Source organism: Prinia subflava, chromosome 23, assembly GCF_021018805.1.
Source record: "Prinia subflava isolate CZ2003 ecotype Zambia chromosome 23, Cam_Psub_1.2, whole genome shotgun sequence".
Taxonomy (NCBI): domain Eukaryota; kingdom Metazoa; phylum Chordata; class Aves; order Passeriformes; family Cisticolidae; genus Prinia; species Prinia subflava.
In genome coordinates, this window is record NC_086269.1 from 5,431,580 (window position 1) to 5,456,817 (window position 25,238).

At 60.2% G+C, this 25,238-nt stretch overlaps 1 protein-coding gene across 2 annotated transcripts in view; it reads left to right on the top strand.

The window, feature by feature from the left end:
- Positions 1–25,238, top strand: part of KIF21B (kinesin family member 21B) — a 47,865-nt gene continuing 22,627 nt past the window's right edge. For both annotated transcript variants that reach the window (XM_063418162.1, XM_063418163.1), the window contains exons 1-15: positions 1–79; positions 14,920–15,142; positions 15,453–15,635; positions 17,812–17,961; positions 18,513–18,647; positions 18,983–19,150; positions 19,611–19,726; positions 20,307–20,502; positions 21,418–21,607; positions 21,719–21,782; positions 22,611–22,835; positions 23,094–23,175; positions 23,654–23,771; positions 24,055–24,246; positions 24,838–25,037. In XM_063418162.1, the coding sequence (XP_063274232.1) occupies positions 42–79; positions 14,920–15,142; positions 15,453–15,635; positions 17,812–17,961; positions 18,513–18,647; positions 18,983–19,150; positions 19,611–19,726; positions 20,307–20,502; positions 21,418–21,607; positions 21,719–21,782; positions 22,611–22,835; positions 23,094–23,175; positions 23,654–23,771; positions 24,055–24,246; positions 24,838–25,037 (2,280 nt within the window). In that variant the 5' untranslated portion in view covers positions 1–41. The remainder of the gene's footprint in view (positions 80–14,919; positions 15,143–15,452; positions 15,636–17,811; positions 17,962–18,512; positions 18,648–18,982; positions 19,151–19,610; positions 19,727–20,306; positions 20,503–21,417; positions 21,608–21,718; positions 21,783–22,610; positions 22,836–23,093; positions 23,176–23,653; positions 23,772–24,054; positions 24,247–24,837; positions 25,038–25,238) is intronic.

Genomic DNA, 25,238 nt, shown 5'->3' on the forward strand with positions numbered 1-25,238 from the left:
GATGCTCCGGGGCAGCGGCGGCCGCGGCGCCGCGCGGGGCCATGGCGGCCCCGGACAGCTGCGTGAAGGTGGCCGTGAGGTGAGCGCGGGGATCGGCGCTGCCCGCGGGGGAGGGCCCTGCGTCCCGGGGGCCGCGCGGAGCTCGCTGCGCCCGGGACCGCTGCCGAAAGGCGGGGCGGGCGCTGCAGCTGCGCGTGCGAGGCGGGGGTTGGTGGGTGCCCCCTCGGTTCTGACCCCCCGGGGCAGTGGGACCCCGCCGGACCGGTCTCTGCCGCGTCCCCCACGCCCTCCCCGGTCTCATCCCCACACCCCGCTTCCCACCGTTTCGGGATGTCTCCCCCCTCTCCCTGCCGGCTCCCGCGCCGCGCAGCCCGGCGCTGCCTTCCCTCCACCCGCCCCCACCGCCCGCCATCCCCGTGGCCGGCGGAGGGCGAGGCCGGGACCCCCGGCTCCTCCACCTGCAGAGCCGGCGGGCGCCCAGCCTGGGCAGTTCCCGGCCGCTGCGCGGGTGGGTTTGGCCGTCCGAAGTGTCACCGGGATGCCGGGGATTGTGAGGGCTCCGTGCCCGCGCCCCCCGCTGGGTGGTGGGAAACGATGCGGTATCTCGGTGTCCTTTGTGCTGGGAACAATGCGCCTGCAGACCCGCACCTCACAGAGGAGCTGCTGGCGGCCTCGGAGCCCGCCGGGGCTCGGGGGGCTGCGGGAGCACGGGGGGCGTGGGCCGGGCAAGGCCGAGCCCCGTGGGAACGGGTGACATCCCCCAGTGTCACCGCGGTCTTTGTGAGCGCCATGCCCGGGCCGGTGCGCGGCGGCGGGGCTCTGCCGCTCCCTGCCCCTCGGGAGGAACCCGCGGAAAGAGGGGATCTCAAACCCCCGCAGCGGCAACGCGGGACGCTGCCCGGGCCGGGACCGTGTGGCGGCCGGAGCCGCCGTCAGGCGGGGGAAGGGACTGGCCGGCCCCGCTCACCCCGTGCCTGTGCCGGGGCAGCCGCATCTGCCGGGCCCGTGGTGTGGGAGCGGATCGGAGCCCGCGGGAGCCCGGCCCCGCAGCCCGTCCCGCCCGGCCGGGCACGCCGTGCCTCCCCCCGCTCCGTGCCCTGTGCCCGGGCAGGCGGGGGCTGCTGCCCGCGGGGACGGTGCCGGGGCTCGGAGGGCACTGCCCGCGCCCTGCCTGGTCCGAGCGGGAGCACAAAAGATGCTGCTGGTGCAGTGATGGAGGGAGAGCGGGTGGGTGTGGGGCCGTGTGTGCGTGTGCACGCGGGTGTGCGGGGCTGTGTGCGTGTGCACGCGTGTGTGTGCACCGCGACACCCCCCAGCTCCCCCTGCCCTCCATCCTGCTCGCCCTGGCAGCAGCCGGAGGGGATTTTTTTTGTCGTTCTCTTCTCGAGAGGCCGAGGGTCGAGGCCAGGCTTTGGCTGTGAAGGATGGGGGAGCTGCAGGAGTGACGGCAGCTCTTGCTGCGGTTGCTGCCGGGGTGGCTGCACAGGGGCAGGGAGGGCTGTGCCCAGACAGAGCGTCTGTGCCAGGACACTGACCCGGGGAACCGGGTTAATGCCGACCATGGGGGTGGAGATTTCCTCCTGGCCAGACTCTTCCCGTCTCCATCCTGCATTTCTCTCGAGATGCTGCCTTTGAACATCATCCTGGAGATGGGGTGTGTGCCCCGCGGCATGGCGGCTGTGGAGTCCTTTCTGCTGGGCTCTCCTGATCCCTCGGGTCCCTCCCAGCAGTGGGGTCCTGGGCTGGCTGGTGCTTGGGTAGGGACCGCAGCGGGGCGTGCCTGGGGTGTGCAGCATTGCAGTGGGGCTGGAGCGGTCATGGTGAGGATTCAGGGAGGGGGGGAGAGGTGCGACCCTCCTGCACCCCTTCCTTGAGGGAGTGAGCCCGCATCCCGCTCAGTGCAGCCGGTGAGAGCTGGGCAGATGGGGGGATGTGGTGCTGGAGGTGAGTCGGGAGGACAAAGGAGCAGGGCTGTGAGCAAGGAGGCTGCAAAACAAAGCCATCAGGTCTCGGCGCCGTGCAGGAAGGTGGCTCTGATGCTGAGCTGAATGTGCAAGGGCTGAAATGCTCACTCTGCAGACCACCCACCTTTTCTGCCCAGCAGCCCCTGGGGGCTGGGTTCCCTCCTGCCCTGGACTCGGAGCAGAGCGAGGTTTTCTTTGTCAGCGCTGGTGACACCCTGCTGGTGGAGCAGCCGGGCTGCAGGATTCTCTAAGAGCCTTGAAGTAAACCTGCCCCAGATCCCACCTCTCTCAGCCATCCGAGCACAGAGGGGATTGAATGTTTCTGGGATGCAGCAGGACACGGATCAAAGCTCCCCTTTTGTCCCTTGATAATAACATGAATGGGCCAGCTGTGCTCTTTCTTTGGGGTCTCTGTGTCTTTCTTTGGGGTCTCTGTGTCTTTCTTTGGGGTCTCTGTGTTTCTGCTGCTGGTGGGAGGGAGGTGGGACCTGGGGAAGGGTCAAGGATGCTGGGAAGTGATGGTGGTGTTGGTGGAACTGCTCTCTGCCGGGGTCAAACAGCTGGGGATGATCCAGCTGACGTCAAGAGGTGTCACAGCCATCAGGACCCATCTCTGTGGTCCCACAGAGCCCTTGGGGTGGCAGGAGTAGGGACAGCTGATGAACAGAGATGCTGGATCTGTGCATCCCAGTTTCACTGTCAGATACACAGGCTCCCATCTTCTCCTGGAGAGCCTCATCTGCCCCTTGTGCACTGGGCTCCAAAGAACCCGGGTGCTGAGCCATCAGCTGTGGTGAGGGGACATGGTTTAGGCTTTCCACGTGCTGGGAGGGAAATGGCCGGTACCTGCGGCAGCGCTGCTGTCAGCAGAAGGAAATGCAGGCCCAGCAGCTCCTCCTGGCCCAGGGGCTGATTTGTTCCTGTATCTTGTACCTGCAGCTCAGACCTGCATTGTCTGCAAGGGCAGGGCTGGATCCTCACCCTCCCTGCCAGCAGGGTCTGCCTTTGCTCGCCCTTTAGCCTCGAGTGTGACTCCTGGGGCAGGGAGGATCTGGCAGGGCTGAGTCAGGCCGTGCCTGGGTAGCAGTCTCAGCAGGAAGCTGCCTCCTGCCACGATGGTGCTGAGGGGGCCAGTCCTCCTCAGACCGAGCCGCTGCTTCCCTCTTGTAGGTGACCTTCAGACGGGTGGCTGCAATGCAGCCAGTGCAGCAGCTCCCCACTCCTGCCCTCTGTTTAGGAGCACTGCCTTGATTTGAGGCTTGGGACAGAAATTTGAGGCTTGTGCCTTGAGGCTCAGCAGCCCCTCTCCCCACAGCCCCTTCCAAGGCTGCAGGCAGGTGCTGCCAGCTCCTGCAGTCACAGTGAGCCAGGGAGGGGCACTCGCTGTGCTGCTGCAGGAAGCAGAGCTCAGCCCAGTAGTTCTGCAGTGTCAGGAAGGGCTGATGGCATGTATTGACCCCCAAAGCCATTAAACTCCTTGGCTGGAGGCCTGAGTGGCCTGGCTGGCTGCAGAGCTGCTCCCTGAGGGCACCTCCAAACTGGGTGGCTCGTTTGAGAGACAGTGGCATCCCCTGTGCCAGAGCTGCCCCTGGCACTGAGCATGCCTGGCCTGCTGAGGAGATGCAGGAAACGGAGCTTGTGAAATTGGGGAAGGAAGTTGAGTCGTATTTCAAGTTTATTTAAACTCTGCAACCTCCAGTGCTCTGCTGCTCCCGCCGACGCTCCTGCTGCGATGCTCTGTGGTCCGCAGCATCAGCCCCTTGCTGGCTGGTGCCTCGGGGAGTGACTCCCACCTCCCCCTCGGAGCCCCCTGTCCCCTCATCATCATCGTACACCCTCGGGGGTGCCCTGGCCGAGTGACTGAGCTGGCAAAGGCCTGGTGCTGGGATCAGCTGGGCTCCAGCCCTGCCAGGGTCCTGGCATCCTTACTGCCACATGGCTGGGGCTCTCTGCCTGCTGGGATGATTTCTGTGAATCCAAAGTGGCTGGAACCAGCTGGGGTCGGTCACTGGGGAAGTGCAGTTGTAGCCCTTCCACACCAGCTCTCCTGGGATGGATTTGGGTCCAGCTGGAAAGGTGGTGTAGACTCAATTTGTTCCACTGTCTGTGCTGCCCAAGGGCTCCAGTGGGCAGAGGGAGGGTACAGCCTGCTGCCCACCATCCCCTGCTGCTGCTGTGGCTTCGAGGCCCTTTGGGGTGGTCCTGGGGGGTCACTGTCCCCTGCCAGCTTTGGCTGGTATTGGCCTGGCTTTGCTCAGCTGTTACAGGGCCAGGCAGGGAGAGATAAGGCAATCAATTCCACCCCAAGGCATGGGATGTGACTGTCTCCTGGAGGGGGAGGGGAAGGGGGGAGGGGAGCAGCCCATCCTGGTGTTGGGCACAGCCCTGGGGTGCTTTGTCTCCCATCTGCAGGGTCAGGGGGTGCCCTGATCCCCGGAAGGAAAGACCGCAGAGGCTCCTCTAACCTTGGGGTGCTGGGCTGGCAAACACCGCTGTGGGCACGCGGGGCCCTTTCCGTCCACCCTTTGCACCTACTGAGGGCAGCTCGGCCTTGGCAGAGGGCCCCTGCCCTGGGCTGTGACTGTTCTGCTGCTGCTCTGAACCCACCCAGACATGCTAGTGCTGCTCTGAACCCACCCAGACACGCTGGTGCTGCTCTGAACCCACCCAGACACGCTGCTGGGCCAAACCCACCCAGACACGCTGCTGTTCTGAGCCCACCCAGACACGCTGGTGCTGCTCTGAACCCACCCAGACACGCTGGTGCTGCTCTGAACCCACCCAGACACGCTGGTGCTGTTCTGAGCCCACCCAGACACGCTGGTGCTGCTCTGAACCCACCGCTGCTGCTCTGCTCTCACTTTGCAGCCCGCAGTGCCCTGGGAGCTGCAGGGGCTCCCCAGTCTGGAGGGAGGTCCTGGGGACCACGCTGGGCTCTGGGGCAGTGTGAGCCCAGGTGTGCGGCTGCGGGGGCTCCGTGCCTGCCTCCAGTCGGGCTTTTACAGCGGAAATGTTGGGCGGGGGATGGAGATGTGCGAGGGGGGAGCGGGGCCCGCCGGATGCGCCCGCGGCAGGACGGCCTGAGGGGGTTTGGTGCCTCACCCTGCACGCACCGGGGATCGAGCTGACACCCCGCAGCCTCGGGAGCCCGGGCGGCCAGGGCCTCCCAAGGATCAGTCAGAGCAGCTGCCGCCTCAGCGGTGAAATCGGAGGAAGGAGAAAATTGCAGATGAAGGCCCAAACAAAGCTGTCAGGAACATGGCTCCCGGCCCCCGGGGAGGGAAGGCGATACCCCCTGAGCGCGGTGTGCATCGGAGCCGGCCCCGCCGCTGCCTGCGCCGCTCGCCCTGCTGCGGGTGCGGGGCTGGCCCCGCTGCTCCCGCGGGGCTCTTTCCTGCTGGAGGCTGTCAAAACACTCCATGCCCCTGGTTAAACAGCCGGCAGGTTTGGGATGTGCTGGATTGTGAGGGCAGCTGCCGCTGGGATCTGCTGCAGGAGGTCAGTCTGCAGGGCGTGCCTCTGCTCCCTGCTCGGCTGCTGATGGGTTTTACAAGCAACAAAGCAGTCACTACCAAAGGGAACAACACCTGACTTGCAGTCTGATCCATACAGAAATCCATTACAATATGGAGCACTATCACAATGGGAAGTAAAAATAGAAATGAATTTTTAATTCGCGTCATTTATTATATGTATGTTTAAGTTATATTTGAGTAATCTGTCAATATTAAGGTTAATTTCTGTGTAGTTTAGTTTAGGTATAAGTTAAGTGTTGCTCAGTTAAATTATGTTATGTTAAATTCTGTTAAGTTTGTGCCATTTGGCTTAGTGGAAGGGACAGTGACTGGCACCTGCCCGCCACCCCTTCCCTCTCTGGGCAGGGCAGGAGCCAGCCCAGTGCTGCCCTGCTCTGTGCTTGTGTCCCCAGTGGCACTGCGCTGCTGTGGGGCTGGGGGCTGCCTCATCCTGCTCGGGGTCTGCCCCTCTGCTCTCCCCATCCCTGTGGATGCCCCCAGTTCCAGAGCTGAACTCAAGGACTTGGGCATCCCAGTGCAATCCCTTTCCCTTCTCTGCAGCTCCTGGGAGCCTGATATGGGTGGGAAAGATTTCCTGTCACAGCTTGCTGTAGTGAAGCCTGGTGCCAAGCTCCCCTGTCCTGTGGGGCTGTGGACACCTCCCTGCCTGCTGTCCGTGCCCAGCTTTGGCAGAGTGAGATGTCTCCATCCCTGCTCTGTTCTGGGATGCTGGCTGACGCTGGCAGGGAGCTGAACTCCTGCTCCTCCTCCTCCTCCAGCCTTCAAGCACCGATTTCCCTGACCTGGAAAGCACAACCCAGCCCCTCCAGGTGGGGGAGAGGGAGGCTCTCTTGGTCCATGGTGCTGTGGTCTCTGCTCATCCATTATTTCAGGCTGCACCTGCCTGAGGAAGACATTAGGATAAAATGTTCCCTGTTCCTTGCCCAGGTGAGGGACTGGGTTTGCTCCTGGATACTTCACAGCATCCCCTGTCCTGCTGGCCATGGGCTTGGCATTTATTTGTGTTTTGAGGAGAGGCACCTCTTTTGTGCCTCTCCCTGCTCCCGTTTTCTGTTGGCAGATTTGCTCTGGTGTTCCTGGTGGGCTCTGGGGCTGCAGAATCTTCTGCCAAGGTCCGGTTGTTGTTTCCCCAGTGGCAATTGGAGTGCACTGGGAGGCTGCCAGCACGCTGGCTCTGGGGAATCCTTGTCTCCAGTGTGGGCACTCCATGGTGGTGCTGGGGTGGAAGTGGGGCATGGGAACCTTGCAGGGGCACCTGGGAAAGGGAGAGATCCTGTGGGTGTGATTCACTGAGCTGGGAGGAAATGGGAGCCTCAGCATGGGGTGCAGAGTTGGGTGGGAAAGTGTTTCCATCTGTCTCCATCAGACCTGTGGGAATCCTGTGCTTCACAGGATCAGGCTGATGGCCTGTCAGGCCTATTGGTGAGTGATGGTTTCCTTTAACTCCCTATTAATTGCCAATACTGCTGCCGAGCCAGTGTTTTCGGGACTGTTCCTGCATGTCTGGAGGGGAGTTGGGGCCCTGCTGGGGCACGTGTCCCATCTTGTGTGCTGTCACACGTGTGCTTCCCACCCCACCTGGGTGTGACACTGCACCCCTGGACAGGTCTGCTGGGTCTGCTGTTTGCAGACATCCTCGTGGTGTTCCCCTTGGGCTGATCCCAGCTGGAGCTGAAGTCACTCACAGGGGTAAAGGTGGAGTCCAGGGAGATCCCAAACTGGGCTGGCTCCAGCTCCCCTCTAGGCTGAGGAGAGCAGGGTCCCCTGCATGCCCTGGGCCCTGCTGGTCTGTGCTGCTGGCCCAGGCTGGGTGTCCCTGTGTGTGTCCCTCATCCCTGCCCTGCCGTGGTCGCAGCACGGAGCAGATGGTGCAGCTCACAGCCTCGTGCTCCTGCCAGAGCTAATGAGCAGCACATGGTGCCTGCCACGGCCTGATTTAAAGGTTTCCCTAAGCCTGGGAAAGTCTGGAGTGCTGGGATTAGGGGGAGCCCAGGGGGCTCTGGGGTGCAAGGCAGCGGGGCTTGCCCAGCACCACCTGGGTGGTATTGGGGTGTGTTTCCTTGGGGGATGGATGCAGAGGCATGTCTCCCCTTTGGGCTGTGCCCAGTGGGCGTCTGTGTGCACCCCAGCTCTGTGGGGTGTCCCCAGGCTGCCCAGGAGCTCTGTCTTGCCCCAGTGCTGATCCAGTCGTGCTGGCTGGGGCACCCTCTGCCTTGGCAGGGTTTCACTGGGGCACAGTGGCATGGGGGGCTCTGTGCTGTGCTGGCCTCTGCTGGGAGGTGCCTGGCTGTATCTTTTAATTGGACTGTTAGCTGACCAGACCTGGCAGTCTCTGGGGAGCCTGATTCAATTGTCTCTGATTGCCGAGCCACTTCCCTGCCGTGGTAATTAAATGCTGAACTTTGTCTTGGTTTGTGTCCAATATAACCTGTGTGCAGAGAGGCAGCCCTTGGCAGGCAGCTCTCTCCCAGGTCCCCGTGCTCAGGGGGAATGGGGCTGGGAGATCCTTTCCCAGGCAAGGGGACAGATTCTCCTATGGGATCTGGGGAGATGCTGGGGAGGGCAGGCAGCCCCGTCCATGCTTGAGATGTTGGTCTGGAGATGTGGGAAAACCTGGAGCACTTTGTTCTGCTCCTGCCCTGGGGAGCTGCTTGGCCAAGCTGAGAGCCCCACACACCACCTCACCTGCTGGGTCTGTGCTGCCTGGGCTGGCCTTGAGCCATGAGATGTCCTGGGAGAGCATCAGGGATGTGAGAGCTGCTCCTCCTGGCTGGCCTGGGTGCTTGGTGGGATTATAGGGCAGCAGCAAAGCACAGGCAGCAGGCTTGGGGCAGAGGAGAGTGAAGCTGGTGGGGAGCAGGGAGGGCAGCGAGGCTGGCAGGGGGCTGTGGGCAGGCCTGGGCTGTGGGCAGGGGGGCTGTGGGCAGGCCTGGGCTGTGGGCAGGGGGGCTGTGGGCAGGCCTGGGCTCTGGGCAGGGGGGATGTGGGCAGGCCTGGGCTCTGGGCAGGTGCTCCAGGGGAGGCTGAGGGGGCTGGTGACACAGGGAGCAGAGATGGGGCCATGGGAGGAGTGGGGGTGGGAGCAGGGCAAGCACAGGGGGTGTGGGGATGGGAGTGGGGTGAATGCAGATGATGTGGGGAGTGGGGTGAGCACAGGCAGTGTGGGAACAGAGACAGGAGCAGAATGAGTGCAGGCAGTGTGGGGAGAGGAGCCAGGTGCTGTCTGGGCTTGCCCAGCCCACCTGTCCTGACAGGCTCAGGGACCTGGGCTGTGCCCTGGTGGGGTCTGCCAGCTCCAGCTCTGGCAGCCCATGGTGGGTGAGGGACAGTGCCTCAGCAGCATTGCAGCGGGCAGCCTTGCCCCTCTGCAGACAAGGTGGACAGGAGGTAGTGGCTGTGAGTGTCTGGGGCCTGGCACAGAGAGGGAAAATCCCGTGGGGCTCTTCCACCCATCACTTCCCTGCTCTCTGGCTCTGCTCCCTGGGCAGCCTGCCCTTCCTGGCTGGGCAGCCTCCTTGGGAGGGAAGAGGAACAGCTCTTTGTAGGGTCTGCAGGCAGCTTGAAGAAAGGTCTTGGAGGGACAGGAGCTCTTTGTGACCCCACCCAATCTGCGAGCAGCTGCCCTACAGCTCCCTGACACACTGGGAAATGTTGGAGGGTGTGTGTGCTCAGCTCCCTGGGAGGTGGAGCAGCCCCTGTGGGACATGGGTGATCTGGGTGCTGGGTCTGGGTGCCCCTGGCCCTGCAGCAGGGCAGCTGTGTGTCACCAGGGTGGTGTGGCCTGGTGTGTGCCCACAGGCAGTTTGGTGGGGTGGGGCTGCTCCGGCTCTGTGCTGGAGGGCTGTGGGAGTGTCCTGGCATGGCTTTGGCAAAGTGCTGGGGGCCAAAGGATGCTGCGAGCCCCGTGGGGCTGCCGTGGTGTTGGGCTGGGAGACAGGAAACTGAGACAGTTGGGTGAGGAGGACACAAACCCAGCAGCAGTGCACGTCAGCCGAGCTGTGCCTTCCTGTGCAGGGAGCAGCCTCCCTTTGGAGTGCAGCAGGCTGGTGCTGTCAGTGGTGTGTGCTGTGCCCAGTCAAGCCCATCCCCTTGCCTCTTGCAGGGATTGAGGTGCTGGGATGGGGAGAGCCCTCCGATCAGGGACCCCCAGGCTGACCCTGCCTGTGGAGCTGCCTCACAGTGCCCACCTGGCACTCGGCTCCCAGCCCCTCCTCCACTCCCCCAAGCCTGGCATAGGGCAGCAGTGCAGAACAGCTCACCCTTTGTGCCTGCCCGGGCTCCTGTGCCTCAGCTCCTGCCCCTCGGGTTGCAGGACCCGCTCCCCGCCCTCTTCCCAGATGCTCGGTCTCCCTGGCAGCCCAGCCATGGAGACAGTGCTTTCAAAGCCTGCCAGCCCGGCAGGGATGGGAAGGGGAGCAGTGGAGACGCTCCAGCCGAGGTCCCCTTTGTGTGTGTCCCTGTGTGGCTCTCCTGGCACGCCTGGCTCGTGCTGCTGGATTTGGATGCTGATGCTGGATCAGGCTCCTGCTGTGACGCCCGTCATCGCCCCAGCGGGAGCTGCCGGTCGGGGAGGGACGTTCTGCACCCCTGCCTGCTCCTCTGTGTGTTCATCCATCCACCTCCTGCCTGCTGTCCTGGCTGCCTGGCAAGGTTTTCTTGGCAGGAGCGTTAGGCTGGGACCGTGCAGCTCTGTCCTGGCTCTCTGTTGTCACTGTCCCTTTGCCGGGAGCTAAGGGTGTGGTGGTTGGTGTGGCCCTGCTGCCTTCCTCCTTCTTGGGGTGCTGCCTGTGCTGGGGCTGGTGTATTCATATGGAGGGAGGGAGGTGAGCAGGGAGCGAGCTGCTGGCCTCAGGACAGGCTGTGTCCCCCCCGGCTGGCTTTGGGCAAAGGTGGTCACCAGTGGAATGGTCTGCCTGGGGAGGTGGTGGATTCACCATCTCTGGATGTGTTTAAGAAAAGGTTAGATGTGGCCATGGTTTAGTTGAGGCTGGGGTTGGCTTGGACTTGATGATACTGGAGGTCTCTTCCAATGTAGTGATTCTCTAAAAAAAAACCAAAAAAAAAACCCCAAAAAACCCTAGTGCCAGTGTGGGGCTGGCTGGGAACAGACTGTCAGGGAGAGCTGGGGCTCAGGTCACTCCTGCCAAGCTGGAGGGTGGAAGGCAGCACCCCTCTGGTGAGCTGCTGGGTAATTTTGGCTGCCACTTAGCAGGTAGATTGATAACTGGATAATTGAGCCTGTGTCATGGCTCTCAGGAGGGCAGCAAGGCTCTTGGTGGGTGTCCCAGTCCTGTAGGCCAGGGCACCCCGATGTGTTTGGCTCTGCTGTGGGTCCCATTGGTTGGCACAAGCTGTCCTCAGGACTGGTGGCCCATGACCAGGTGTGGATCAGGTTGGCTGGCAGGTGAGGGAGCACCTCCATCATTCACAGGTTTGACCCTGAGAGCATCACACCCAGTTCTTCTGGAGCTATGAACAGACAGCACGTGGCCAGGATGTTTTTTGGTAGTGGTAGGGATAAGGAGTGCCAGAACACATGCAGATGGTGACTTTGTGGCCACCAAAGTTGCTCATCTCTGTTGGAGAACATGGGAAATTCAGGAGAGGATGGCAAGTACTGTGACCTCCTGCAGCATTACCAGCTGGGGCTGAGAACAGAGCCAAGGAGAGAGCCCGGGCTGGTGCTGTGGGTGATTGTCACGTTTGGCTGGAAGCTGCTGGCAGGAGAGGACCTGGAGGATGTTGGTCAGTGGTGGCTGACCATGAGTCCAGGTGTGCCCAAGTGGCCATGCAGGCCAGTGACACTTGGCTTGTGCCAACCACAGGACCAGGGCAGTGCCCATCCCTCTGAGTTGGGCACTGCTGAGGCAGCTCCAATCCTGAGGAACCCTCACAAAAAAGACATTGAGGGGCTGGAGCATGTCCAGGGAAGGGAATGGAGCTGGGGAAGGGTCTGGAGCACCAGGAGGGGCTGAGGGAGCTGGGAAAGGGGCTCAGCCTGGAGAAAAAGGAGGCTCATGGGTGACTTTCTGGTTCTGCACAACTCCTGACAGGAGGGGACAGCCAGGTCGGGGTTGAGCTCTACTCGCAGGTAAAGTGACAGGACAAGAGGAAATGGCCTCAAGTTGTCCTGGGGAGGTTTATGTTGGATATCAGGAAAAAAATCCTCCTTGATAGGGTGGTCAGGCACAGGCTGCCCAGGGCAGTGGTGGAGTCCCCATCCCTGAGAGTGTTCAGAATATGTGTGGGTTTGGCACTTGGGGCCATGGTTTAGTGATGAACATGGCAGAGCTGGGGGAATGGTTGGACTTGGTGATCTTAGAGGGCGTTTTCAACCTAAACAATTCCATGGTTCTGTGTTTGGAGGAGGTGTCGTGGTGCCTGGGCATGACTTGGAACTACATGTGAACACCTCCCTAACCCAGCTGGGGTCTCATGTTGCCCAGTTCCCAGCCTGGTGGGATTCCTGAGAGGGCAGGGGTGCAACACTCTGGTGCAGGAGAGCTGGGGCAGTTGGACACTGGGGAGCAGAGGAGCAGCTGCACTGGCCTAGAGAAACCCTCTGAGATGTCTCCTGGTGGCTACATAAGCCTCCCGTGATGCTTTGTGATGTCTCTGTGCTTTCCCGTGTGAGTTTTGGCAGTGGCTGGTGCCCCTCCTTGCCCTCTTGCTCCACTCACCCCACTCACAGTGGAGTCTGTAGTGTTTGTTCACCAGCTGGCAGCAGCTCCCAGGGACATCCCTGGGTGATGCTTGGCCTGAAAAGCAGGACCTTCCTGAGGGATTCCTGCATCTCTTGTGTCTCTCTTGCACTGGGGAGATGGGACAGGATGGCATGGGGGAGCAAACTTAGGGCTGACACGTGGGTCCTTGCCAACCCCACAGGTCCCCTGGATGGGAGAGCCAGGGTGAGAGATGGGTCTCTTGGGTGCTTGGAGCTGGCTGGGCAGTGAGGTTTGGGGAGTGGGGCAGATGTTGGTGTTGGTGTATGGACACTGGAACATCCCAGCATGGCCAGGCTTAAAGTGGGCTGCTAAATGCCCTGTGGAAAATTCATGTGTGCACACCCCTCCAGTGCTGCTGCTCATGCTGTTGCAAACCTCCCTTGCAGGTATTTAACCCCCTGGGAGGAGTGGAGACACAAAGAAATATTTTGCTGAAAACCTGCTCTCGTTTCTCTTGAGAGGGAAAAAAAAATCCCAAATGTATTGTAGCTCCAGTTTGTTCCTCTGCCCATTCCGTTCCCTGGGGCTGCAGTTGCTGTTCATGTCTGGGGTGGGGACGGGGGAAGCACATCATCTTGCTCCAAATGTAATTAAAGTCAGGGATAATTTTTCTGGAGGAGGGTGGAACCCTGGGAAGGCGACAGGAACGAGTCTGGGACTGAGCACATCAGAAGCTGCTTTTTATTGTGGCTGCTGCGCTAAATATATCCACAGCAGCACGGAGCGGTTCCCATGCGTCTGCTGCCCGGGCTGGGGGGTGCAGGGGTGCCTGTGCACTGCCTGCCCTGCCAGGGGCACCCTGGCACCCCAACACAGCCCAGGGCTTTGGCCTTCCTGGACTTTGCTCCTGGGTGGGTGGGTGTGTGAGTGAGGAGCAGAGGCTCGTGCATGAAGCTGTGCCTGGGGGGTTTAGGTTGGATATCAGGGAAAAGTTCTTTCCCCAGAGGGTGCTGGGCACTGCCCAGGCTCCCCAGGGAATGAGCACAGCCCCGAGGCTGCCAGAGCTCCAGGAGCCTTTGGACAATGCTCCCAGGGGTGCCCAGGGTGGGATTTGGGGGTGTCTGTGCAGGGCCAGGGGTTGGACTGGGTGATCCTGGTGGGTCCCTTGCAGCTCAGGAGATTCCATGATTCTGAGTCCCTATGCACACAGCGGCTGCCCAGGTCTGGATGTGGCTTGCCAGGGATGTGGTTTGAAGGAATTAATAGCTGTGTTTATGGAGCACCCGGGGACAGGAGCTGTGCAGTCATTAGCGCTAATGAGAGCTATTTGCATGGCGCTTGGCTCCAAACTCCTTTCTCCATGAGTCCCCTGGGAGCCCCCAGCTTCCTGCAGCCGGTGCATCCACCACGGAGCTGTGCAGCCCTGCAGAGGAGCAGTGTCTGTGCAGGTCCAGCCACTCTGCTCCCACATTTCTCAGGCAGGGCTGAGTGCTTTGGGTGGGATGTGATGGGTGGGTCACACTCTCTGCCCAAGCCAGGAGCCAGCGCAGCCTCGCCTGTCCCAGTCCCGTCGTCGAGTCCAAGGCTGGGCACAGCTTTTGGGCTGGGTGGTGGTTTGCTTCAAACGGTGAGGACTGTCTTGTCATGGTTTGTATTTTGCATTTCCAGCCTTTGTAGCTGCGGTTTGATGTGTGTGTGTCGGGAGGAGTGGGGCTGTGCTGGGGCCTGGCTGCCTGACCCTGCCCAGTCCCTCCTGGGGCTGCCTGGGTGCCCTGGCCCCTGTGTGTGCACAGCCCTGCCAGGGGCACCGGGGTGAGCAAGCCACCCTGAGGGCTGCCCAGCCCAGGCTGCTGCTCTGGGGGCAGTTCTAGGGGCAGGCTGTGTGTTGCCACTGGCTTTGTGCGCAGCCCTGCCTGTCACCTCATTCATGGAGGTGTCTGGTGGTATTCCTGGGATGTGTCAGCCTCTGTTCTCAGCCACAAACAGGTCAGGGTTTTGGCTGGCTGCAGGAGCTGAAGCATCCCCTGCCCTATATCCTCTGTGCTACAGGCAGAGGTGCTGCCTGTCCCCTGCCTGCATGAGCCACGTTTCCAGCAGGGGTCGTGGAATGTCCTGAGCTGGACGGGACACACAGGGTTCACTGACAACAGCTCCTGGTCCTGTGCAGGACACCCCAGCAATCCCATTCTGTGCCTGAGAGCGTTGTCCAACTGCTTCTGGAGCTCTTGCAGCCTTGTGGCTGTGCTCATTCCCTGGGCAGTGCCCAGCACCCTCTGGGGGAAGAATCTGTTTCTAATATCAAACCTAAACCTCCCCTGGCACAGCTCCAGCTGTTACATTGGCTCCTCTCACTGGTCACAGAGAGCAGGGATCAGAGCTGCTGCCTGTGGGGAAGCTGCAGACCTTGATAAGGTCTGACCTCAGACTGCTTTTGTCCAGTCTGAACAAGCCAAGTGACCTCAAGGTCACTTCTCATATGGTTCCTCAAGGCCCTTCACCGTTCTTATGTCCCCCCTTTGGACATTCCCTATTACTTTTATGTCCTTCTTACACTGTGGTGCCCAAAACTGCACACAGCACTCGAGCTGAGGCTGCACCAGTGCAGAGCAGTGGGGAGCAGACTTTTCCCTCTGGGTGTGCTGGACTAGGCACACTCTAGGACAGGGATCACAGGATGTGCTGTGCTTGTATCCTCAGCACCAGACTGGTGTCCCCCAAGACTGGGCTGCCCTCAGCCTGCTTCTCTTCCCGTAGGATCCGCCCGCAGCTCCCCAAGGAGAAGATAGAGGGATGTCACATCTGTACCTCAGTGACACCTGGCGAGCCCCAGGTGCTGCTGGGGAAGGACAAGGCCTTCACCTACGACTTTGTCTTTGACCTGGACACATGGCAGGAGCGGATCTACACAACATGCATGGGGAAGCTCATTGAGGGCTGCTTCGAGGGCTACAATGCCACCGTGCTGGCCTACGGGCAGGTACAGGCTCTGCCTTCAGCGCTGGGCTCCCACGGAGAGGGCACTGCAGAGCTTAGGGAAGGTGGAGGGGTGTGAGATCCTGGGTGTGGAGAGAGCAGAGCTGTCCCTGGTTGGGTGAGAGCTGGGGGCAGGGGTGGCCGTGAGTGGGAAGGGGGGTGGCACGGCTGGGAGTGTGGGAGCTGATGTGCTGCTGGGGGTTACAGTGACTCAGCAAGGGGATTCTAAAGTAGCAGGGGGAAAATGCGGGGTGCATTGGGCAGAGCTGAGCCTGGGAGGCCCCAGCCAGCTCCCCACTCCCGTCTCTGCACAGACTGGAGCAGGGAAGACCTACACCATGGGCACCGGCTTCGACATGAGCATCTCAGAGGAGGAGCAGGGCATCATCCCGCGGGCCATCAGCCACCTCTTCAGCGGCATCGAGGAGCGCAAGCGAGCAGCCCAGAGCCAGGGCGTGGCAGCCCCCGAGTTCAAAGTCAGCGCCCAGTTCCTGGAGGTGGGTGCTGGGAGCTCTGAGGGACACCACGGCCCTTCCCTTGCTCCCCTCCTGTGCCTTGGGCTCCTCGAGGTCTCTGTGTCCTGACTGGTTCCTGTGACGAGTGGGGCACTGGGGGTGGGTGCTGCTGCAGAGGGGACTCGAGGCACCTACAGGTTGTTGACCTCATTGTGGCTACAAACTGGCTGGAGGGAACTGCCACCATGGGAAGGGTCTTATGGCTTGGTCCCCTGGGCATCCAGGAGCTCTGGGCTGTCCTACCCCTGTCTGAGGTCAGGGATAGCGTGCTGCCTTGGACCAGAGTTCCCAGTGAAACAGGAGGAGAAGAAAGTGCCACTCTTGGGGCAGGGTTGAGGAAGGACTGTGCTGTTCTCCATGTCCTTTGTTGCATCTCTGACCTTGAGAATGCGTCCTCTCCTGCCTCTGTCCTGGCTTCTCCTATTCAAAAGCCTCTTCTATTAACTGCTTCATTCCCTGGAGAAATTTGTTCTGGGAAGCCCACGGACCTCATGTGTTGGCAGCATTTTTCCTGGGGTTGCTCCTGGGCTGAAAGAGCAAAGAGGTGCAAGTGGAAACTGTTTTAAGGCCCAGTGAGAATGCACAGGGTGGTGTTGAGCAAAGCTGAGCTCCCAAGCAAGCTTCAGCTGGTTGAGGTTGTGACCTGGGATGCACCCAGAGGAGCTGGGCAGGAAGGGGCCCTGTGCTGTGATCTTGCCTCAGGGTGGCTTTGTTGGCCATCACATCTGGGTGTCTTCAGATGTCAAAGTCACCTCCTTTCTGAAGAAATCCTTCCCATTTATGTCTCCATCTGCAGAGCCCTTGTTAGCCCCTGCAGGGCTGTTGTGTCCTCCCATTCCCATCACTTGGCATATCCAAGCTCCTGGTTGCCTGCCCAGTTGTGCTCAGTTTGTGGGGCTTCTCTTGAGGGATCCTTTGTGCTGGGATGGAAATGGGGACAATTTCCTGCCTGAACTGAAGTCCTGCATGGCCAAAGCAGCACATGGACACATCAGGCACTGCTCACCAACCCTACTGTCCTGGCAGGGGCACAGGACTTGTTCTGGCTGATCCCTGTCTTGTGACTACTCCTGGGAGCAGGCTCTGGGAGCAGGTTTAAACCTTTGAGGAGCCTGGTGGCACCAGGGGCAGCCAGGGATGGATTAGCCTGATCCCTTCTGCTGGCCAGGAACCTGCAATCCTTGGGTGACCCAGCGCTCTGCTCTGGGGTTTGGGTGCAAGAGGTGACATTCACTGGTGGTAGCAGGAGGACAGAAATGGCAGGGGTGTCTCTCCACCCCAGGCTGAGAAGGAATGCTGCAGAGTTATGGATTGAGTCAGCTCTGGGGCAGCAGGGTTTTCCTGCTTGTTCAGCATGCTCTGGTCCCCCTTATCCCCTTTCCATGTGACAGACATGACCTTGAGCTGTGTTGAGAGTGGGGTTTCATTGGCTCATGTGGCTAGGTGAGCCAGGAAGGTCAGGGGGATGTGTAGCTCCTGGGCATCTGCTCAGTGGAGCTGCTTGTGTGCACCAGGAACTGGACAGGTTTGGGCAGCAGAAACCAACCTAGGCTGCAGCTCAGAGCTCTGCACGGCAAGTTCTGGAGCACCAGTCTGATGAGGAGTGGCTGAGGGAATTGGGGGCTCAGCCTGCAGGAGGCTCAGGGGGACATTTTCTCTCTCTACAACTTCCTAATAGGAGGGTGGGGCCAGATGGGAGTCAAGCTCTGCTCCAGGAACAAGGAACAGGACAAGAGGAAGCAGCCTCAAGTTGTGCCAGTTGAGGTTTAGATTGGATATTAGGAAAAATTTCTTCCCTGGACTTGTGGTCTGGCATTGGTGCAGGCTGCCCAGGGCAGCAGTGGGGTCACCATCCCTGGGAGTGCTCAGAAGATGTGTAGGTCTGGCATTTGGGGACATGGTTCAGTGGTGAACATGGCAGTGCCAGGGTAAATAGTTTGACTTGGTTATCGTAGAGCATTCCATGATTCTGTGCATCACCTCTCTGCATGCACATGCTTGTGCCTCCTCTCCTGCACGTGCCCAGCTGCCCTGCTCAGCCTTGCAGACACGTGTGAGCACACACAGCTGGCAGCAGGGTGCCAGAGGGCAGCTCCTGCCAGCCCTGCAGTGCCAGGCTTGAGCAGCCTCTGCTCACCCCACTGTGCCCACTGCTCAGCTCTACAACGAGGAGATCCTGGACCTGTTCGACAGCACCCGCGACCCCGACGCTCGCCACCGCAAATCCAACATCAAAATCCACGAGGACGCCAGCGGGAGCATCTACACCACGGGGGTCACGTCACGCCTCATCAGCTCCCAGGATGAGGTGGGTGCAGGGTGGGGCACACACAGGGCAGGGCTGGCAGCTGGGTGCTGCTGGCCAGGGATGTGGGGACAGCTTGGTGGGGGGTTGTTGTATTTCTCTGGGGAATGGTTTCCCCCCCTCCAGAGACCCCTGGAGTCTGTAACCATGCAGTTTAGCCCTTCCTCCCTTTTCTGACCCCATTGGCTGAGTTCCAATTATCTCATCCTTAGCAGGAATCTAGATAAGGCCCTGTTCTTCCTTGTTTGTTCTCTTTCCCCTCTGTAAACCTTTGAGAATAAACGTCTTGGACTACATCTGGGGGTTAGGGCCTCTTTTGGAATCTTTTACCTTGTCCCTGAAATATCCCTCCAAAGCGCTCTAAGATCTGAGCTAGCCTAGGAACTCCGGGGGACTGCAGGGGGAAAATTTCATGGGGGATCTCTCCCAGGATGGGAGTGCAGTCCTGGGGGTGTTCTGGAAAAGGTCAGTGTGCCCACTGAGCAGCACAGGGTCTGTCCTGACTCCCTAGAAGAGTGCTTTAAGGTTTCCTTCCCTGCCTGGTGTCGTTGCAGCTGATCCAGTGCCTAAAGCAAGGAGCTCTTTCCCGCACCACTGCCAGCACCCAGATGAACGTGCAGAGCTCCCGGTCCCACGCCATCTTCACCATTCACCTGTGCCAGACAAGAGTGTGTGCCCGCCGAGAGCTGGTGAGATGTGGTCCTGCCTCATGGCCAGGCTGTCCTGGGTTCCATACCCAGGTGATGCATGAAGTTCCCTTGGGAAGGGGAGCGGGTTTGAAGTCTGGCAAAGAGAGACAGGGATTTTTCTGTCTTCTTTCCAGTCATAGCCAGCATTAGGATTTAATGGGAACTGAGTGTGAGCTGATCCAAGGCAGGATGGCTCAGAGCAAGCTGCTCTTGGGATCCTGTCCCAGCTCTGAGGTGGGGAGGTGAATGCTCAGACTCTCTCTGACATCTGAGTGAAGGCAAGGGAGCCTCTGCGTGCCCCAGTCTGGGCTGTGACCCCTCACGTGTCCCTGCAGGTGAATGAGGAGGTGAGCAGCCTTCTGGATGGATCCCAACCCGCCGCTGAGTACGAGACCTTGACAGCCAAGTTTCACTTTGTGGACCTGGCTGGCTCGGAGCGGCTGAAGCGGACGGGTGCCACTGGCGAGAGAGCGAAGGAGGGGATCTCCATCAACTGTGGGCTGGTACGGCACCACACTGCTGGGCAGGGGCAGGGGCAAGGCAAGGCCTGCCAGGGGAGGCCTGAGACACTTCTGGGTCTTGCTCGGAGCTGCCCTGGGCTGCTGGGGTCTTGCTGTCTCGGCTGGGGTTTGTGCTGCCCGTGCCTGATGGGAAGAACATGCACAGTGCCAGTGGTGAGAGCACAACTCTGCTGCCAAAGGAGACTCGTGCTGTGGGGAGGGGTGCATCTGGGCAGGGTGGTGCAGGTCCCAAAAGGCTGAGAACTGCTAATCAGAGCTGAAAAACCCACTCTGGGGCTTGGTGCTTCTCAGTGCAGCATGGGAGAGAGGCACAGCCTAGGCTAAGGGAAGCCTCAACCCCAGCCTGTGCTGCAGTGCCTGCCCCTGGCCTGACGTGCTGGGTTCATGGCAGCTGTATCCTCAGCCAGGGCTGAATCTGGGGGCCTTCCCTTTGTTTTGGTAGCTGGCCTTGGGGAATGTCATCAGTGCCCTTGGAGACCAGAGCAAGAAAGTCGTGCACGTGCCCTACCGTGACTCCAAGCTCACCCGTCTGCTGCAGGATTCCCTCGGGGGCAACAGGTAAGGGGGTCCCAGGTGGGGGCTGAGCTTGGGGTGAGGGCTGCCGGGGCTGTCCCCCTGCAGATGGGGCTGAGTGGGCTCTGGAGCTATGTAGGAGCTATCTCAGGACTCCAGTGGCTGCCTGGTGAGGAAGAGATGCCTTCTTCCAGGCACATCATGACTTTGCTGTTGTAAAGGCCGTGGCTCATTGGTCTCAGGTGCATTTAGCAGCTTTGGCAGAATCAGCTGGTGCAAAACCTTCCTGATTCCTCACAGAGCTGGGACTTGGCAAGTGATGGTGCCCAGCATGGGATTTAATTCCCTGCCTCTTCTCCAAAGAGGGAGGCATTGAGGAGGGACTGCCTTTGCACGCTGCTGTGTGATGTGCTTGAAGAGTCTTGTGGATGCTCTGGCTGCTCTGGCCCTGGGAGGGATGAACCCAGTTCATTCCTTGTTTTAAAGCCCAGAAGGGCCCAGGATGGGCTTCCATCCAGGATGGCTGTCTGGGGGCCACATGCTCTGTGCTGAGTGCTGGGTTTCCAGCTGCTGGGTTGCTGAACTGTGCAGGGACTGTCTTTCACCCTGCCCTTGCATCCCCAAGCCAAACCATCATGATTGCCTGTGTGAGCCCCTCGGACCGGGACTTCATGGAGACCCTGAACACGCTCAAGTACGCCAACAGGGCTCGCAACATCAAGAACAAGGTGGTGGTGAACCAGGACAAGACGAGCCAGCAGATCAGCGCGCTGCGGGCCGAGATCGCCCGCCTGCAGATGGAGCTGATGGAGTACAAGGCAGTGAGTGTGCCGTGTCCTGCCCTGACCCTGGCCAGCCAGGGAACCACCGCCAGACAGCTGCTCACTGCCCCCCAGTGGGACAGGGGCGAAAATGGGAAAAGTAACAGTGAGAAAAAGCCTTGGTTTGGATACGGTTTAAGGAAGTAAAGCAAGCCAAGGAACTCACTCCCCATGTCCCATCGCAGGGAGGTGTTCAGCCATCCCCAGCCCAGCAGGGCTCTGTCAAGTGTAACAGTCACTTGGGACAACACTCCAGGCATCCCCTGTTTCTTCTTCCTTGCCCCAGCTTTATATGCTGAGCATGGCATCACATGCTCTGGGGTATCCCTGTGGTCAGTGGGGGACAGCTGTCCTGGCTGTGTCCCCCCAGCTCCTTGTGCACCCCATGCCCAGCACTGGTGGCTCAGAGTGAGGGGCAGAACAGCTCCTGACTCAGCAGGAGCTAAATCATCCCTGTGGGATCAGTGCTGTTTTCAGCAGACATCCCAAACAGCACCACACAAAGCTGCTATGAGGAAAATGAACTTCACCAAAGGCAAACCCAGCTGGTGGAGTAGTGAGGAGGCAGAGACAGATGCAGAAAGCCCCTCCTTGTGTTTGAATTGGGGCAGGGTTAGTGGGACAGACCCTCCTGCCTCCCATCCCCTGCCCCTATGGATAGGGGTAACTGCTAGGAGGAGTCAGGAGTCTTAAGAAACAGTGTCTCAGCTCCTGCCTGTCAAGACAGGACCTTGGCCAGGTTTGGAGGGTGGTAAGGCAGGGAGAAGCCCTGAAGCATCTCTCTGCATGTTCAGCTCAGACTCTCCTGGTCCCCAGGTTTGTCCTTGCTCTCATGTCTGGGGTTGCCCCCGGGGCTGCAGTAGTGGGTCTCCATGTCCCAGCTTGCACTCAGGGGCTTCCCTCCTGTGCCCTCAGGGCAAGCGGGTGATGGGGGAGGATGGCACGGAGGGCTACAGCGACCTGTTCCGTGAGAACGCCATGCTGCAGAAGGAGAACAGCGCCCTGCGCATGAGGGTCAAGGCCATGCAGGAGGCCATCGACGCCATCAACAGCAGGGTCACCTACCTCATGAGCCAGGAGGCCAACCTGATGCTGGCCAAAGCAGGTGAGGCTGGGCTGGCATGTGGCATGGTGGGCCAGCCCAGGCAGCAGCTGGGACGGGGGCAGTGACACCGGCAGTGTCTGCCTCTCCCCACCTGTGCCTCTGCTGCTGCAGGTGACGGTAACGAAGCCATTGGCACCCTCATCCAGAACTACATCCGGGAGATCGAGGAGCTGAGGTGAGTGGGGACACGGCTGGGGAGGCACTGGGGTCCTGGGGCCAGGCCCTGAGGCTGGGGGCTCACACAGCTCAGTGCCTGCAGCATTGCTGAGTGAGCTGTAAGCCTTGAGGAACAGCATCTGGTGGCACTGCTGCTACACAGGGTTGGAGGAGGCCCAGCCTTGGTGCCAGGCAGTGCTTTGAGTATTGATGTCCTTGGTGTGGGCACTGATGGAGGGGGATGTCCTGTTTGAAGTGCCTGGGGTCTTCCAAGGACTCCTTCCTCCCAAAGGTGGGTCCATCCCAGCCTCTTGCTCGATCCTGGTGCCCTTTCTGGCAGCATTGTGGTTTTGTGACCCATTATTAGTGGGAATGGTTTGGTAGTGACTCTGTCCCTGGCTCACACCATTGGAGCTTGTCATGTTCAGTCTGTAGAAGACTCTGGGGAGACCTTAGAGTCCCTTCACTGCCTAAGGGAGGGTTATAAGAAAGAGGGGGAGTGCTGGATTTTTTGGACATGGACACATAGTGATAGAACAAGAGAAAGTGGCTTTAAACTAAAGGTGTAGAGATTTAGATTAGAAGTTAGGAAGAAATTATTCCCTGTGAAGGTGGTGAGGCAGTTTGCCCAAAGCAGCTGTGGTTATCCCATATCTGCAAGTGTATGGAGCTTGGAGCAACCTGGCCTAGTGGAAGAAGTCCCTGCCTGTGGCAGGAATGTGGAACAAGATGAGCTTTAAGGTCCCTTCCAGCCCAAGCCATTATGATTCTAAACCCATCAAGATCCCCCACCCTGCAGGGCCCGTGGGCTGGCCCCTCTTGGACCGTGCCCTGTTTCCATGCCTAGGACAAAGCTGCTGGAGAGTGAGTCCATGAACGAGTCCCTGCGGCGCAGCCTCTCGCGTGCCTCCGCCCGGCCCCCCTACGCCCTGGGCGCCTCCCCGGGCACGGGGCTGGCCGGGCTCTGCAGCCCCGCGGCCCCGCTGGACACGGAGGCCTCTGACGTCCTCCGGCGGGCCAAGCAGGACCTGGAACGCCTCAAGAAGAAGGAGCGGCGGCAGCAGAGGAAGAGGTGAGGGCAGCTGCTGTTGGGAAGGGGCAGGCTGTGTGCTGCTCTGGCCCCGTGGGTTTGGTGTCCTGCTTGTGCTGTCTCTGCTGCAACCAGACCTGCATGCCTGGGCTCTCCTCCCAGCTCTCCTTTTCACCCATCATGGAATTCCAGAAGCTCTTTTCCCCAGAGGGTCCAAAAGCAGGAGGGAGGGTGGGTGCAGCAGAACCTGTTTCTGGCCTTTCTCCTGCTGGGACTCACCAGCCCCCTCTGTTCCCCCAGCCCGGAGAAGGAGGCGTTTAAGAAGCGGCAGAAACTGCAGCAGGATAATGGGGAGGAGACGGATGAGAATGAGGTGGAAGAGGTGAGCAGGCATTGAGCTTGCACTGCAGGGGTGTCTGGGTGTGGAGCACTGTCATTGCCACAGTGGGACAGGCACCAAGCTCAGCCTGGCCCTGAGGCAGGCTGGAAGGGTCGGTTTGCTGAGGACTCCATGCTGGAGCCAGGGAGAAGCTGGATACTCCCCAGCCTGGCTGTAGAATGAGGAGTCCACATTTTTGGGGGCTTGGTTTCAATCAGCATAGATGAAGAGGGGTCAGGCTGCTCAGCTGGGAAGGGATGGATGCAAGAATGGATGGGTCAAATTGCTGTTCCTCTCAGCAGTGTGTCCTGGGGGTCCAGAAATGGTGCTGCAGCCCCTGGGCATCCTGTGTGAGAGGCTGAGTCCCACTTGGGGGGCTGTAGCCTATTGCTGTAGGGTGAGCTCAGGTTTGGAGCAGAGAGAAGCTGTGGGGAGAAGGACAGACCATCCTGCTGGCTGAGATTAGGCATTCATCTCTTAGGAGGAGGAAGAACAGGATGAGAGTGGCTGTGAGGAAGAGGATGGGCGTGAGGATGAAGATGAGGACTCGGGCAGTGAAGAGAGCCTGGTGGACTCGGACTCGGATGCAGAGGAGAAGGGTAAAGTGGAGACCTGTGTGCAGCCATGGGCATGGAGGGGCACTTGCTGGTGTCTCTGGCACTGAGCCTGGGGAGGCAGAGTTCACCAGAACGCCCCAACTGTGTCTGCTCTGTGGGACTTGGAAGAGCCCCAGGGTTGCTGCAGTGCTTCTTGGGGTGCTGCTGCTCCCCAGCAGTGTGAGTTTCCATCAGCTCCTCTGCCCTCTCCATGTGCTGTGACTCAGTGGGCCCTGGAAGTGATGCTCCCCATGCCTCCCAGCCTGACTTTCTCCTCTGCTTCCAGCCGTGAATTTCCAGGCTGACCTGGCGGACCTGACCTGTGAGATTGAGATCAAGCAGAAGCTGATTGATGAGCTGGAGAACAGCCAGCGGCGTTTGCAGACCCTCAAGCACCAGTATGAGGAGAAGCTGATCCTACTGCAGAACAAGATTCGGGACACACAGCTGGAGCGGGACCGGGTCCTGCAAAACCTCAGTGAGAACTGCCTCACCCATGGGATCCCATTCTGACAGCCTCAGACCCCAGTTCCACCTCAATCCCAGCTAACTCTAAGTCAAAGCATCCACCCCTTGCTCTGGTAGAGCTTTGTCATCCCCCTGCCTCTACCTGAATCCCTGTCACCCCCAAGACTGCTTGTCTTGGCACAGGGGCAGCATCAGTCAGCTGCACAGCTCTGAACCCTGCTGGTGCTGGAGAAGCAAAGCTTCTTCCAGCCTTGAGCACCACTTCATGAGCTGTGGGGTCTCCTGGGGAAACTGAGGGGCTGGGGGGTAAAACACCCAGTGCTGTGGCTGATCTCCGGGCTTAAATAGGGCAGGGCCACTCATCTGTGTGGGCGTGGGTCTCAGTCTGCAGCTCTGCTCGGGCCAGCCACTGTGCTGAGCTCTTCCAGGTATTCCCAGGTATTCCCAGTAGGTATTCCCAAACAGACCCCAGTTCACAATGGGGTGAGGGGGTTCTGATGGGTTCTGAGGGGCGCAGTGCTTGGTGCCTCCAGGCAGGGTGTGTGGGTACGGGAGGACCCTGGGGTGCGTGGCCGTGGCAAGCCCTCTCCCTGCCCCCCAGGCACCATGGAGTGCTACACGGAGGAGAAAGCCAACAAGATCAAAGCAGACTACGAGAAGCGGCTGAAGGAGATGAACCGGGACCTGCAGAAGCTGCAGGCAGCCCAGAAGGAGCACGCTCGCCTGCTCAAGAACCAGTCCCGCTACGAGCGGGAGCTGCGCAAGCTGCAGGCAGAAGTGGCCGAGATGAAGAAGGCAAAGGTCAGGGAGGAATGGCCTGGCCCAGCCTGGCTCCCCGCTGGGAGCAGTGTGTGCTGGGCGGGTGGGTGCCCAGGGCGGGTGGGTTCCTGTGGGCGGGTGCCCGGGGTGGGTAGGTGCCCAGGGCAGGTGGGTTCCTGTGGGTGGGTGGGTGCCTGGGGCAGGTGGGTGCCCAGGGTGGGTGGGTGCCCAGGGCTCTGGCAC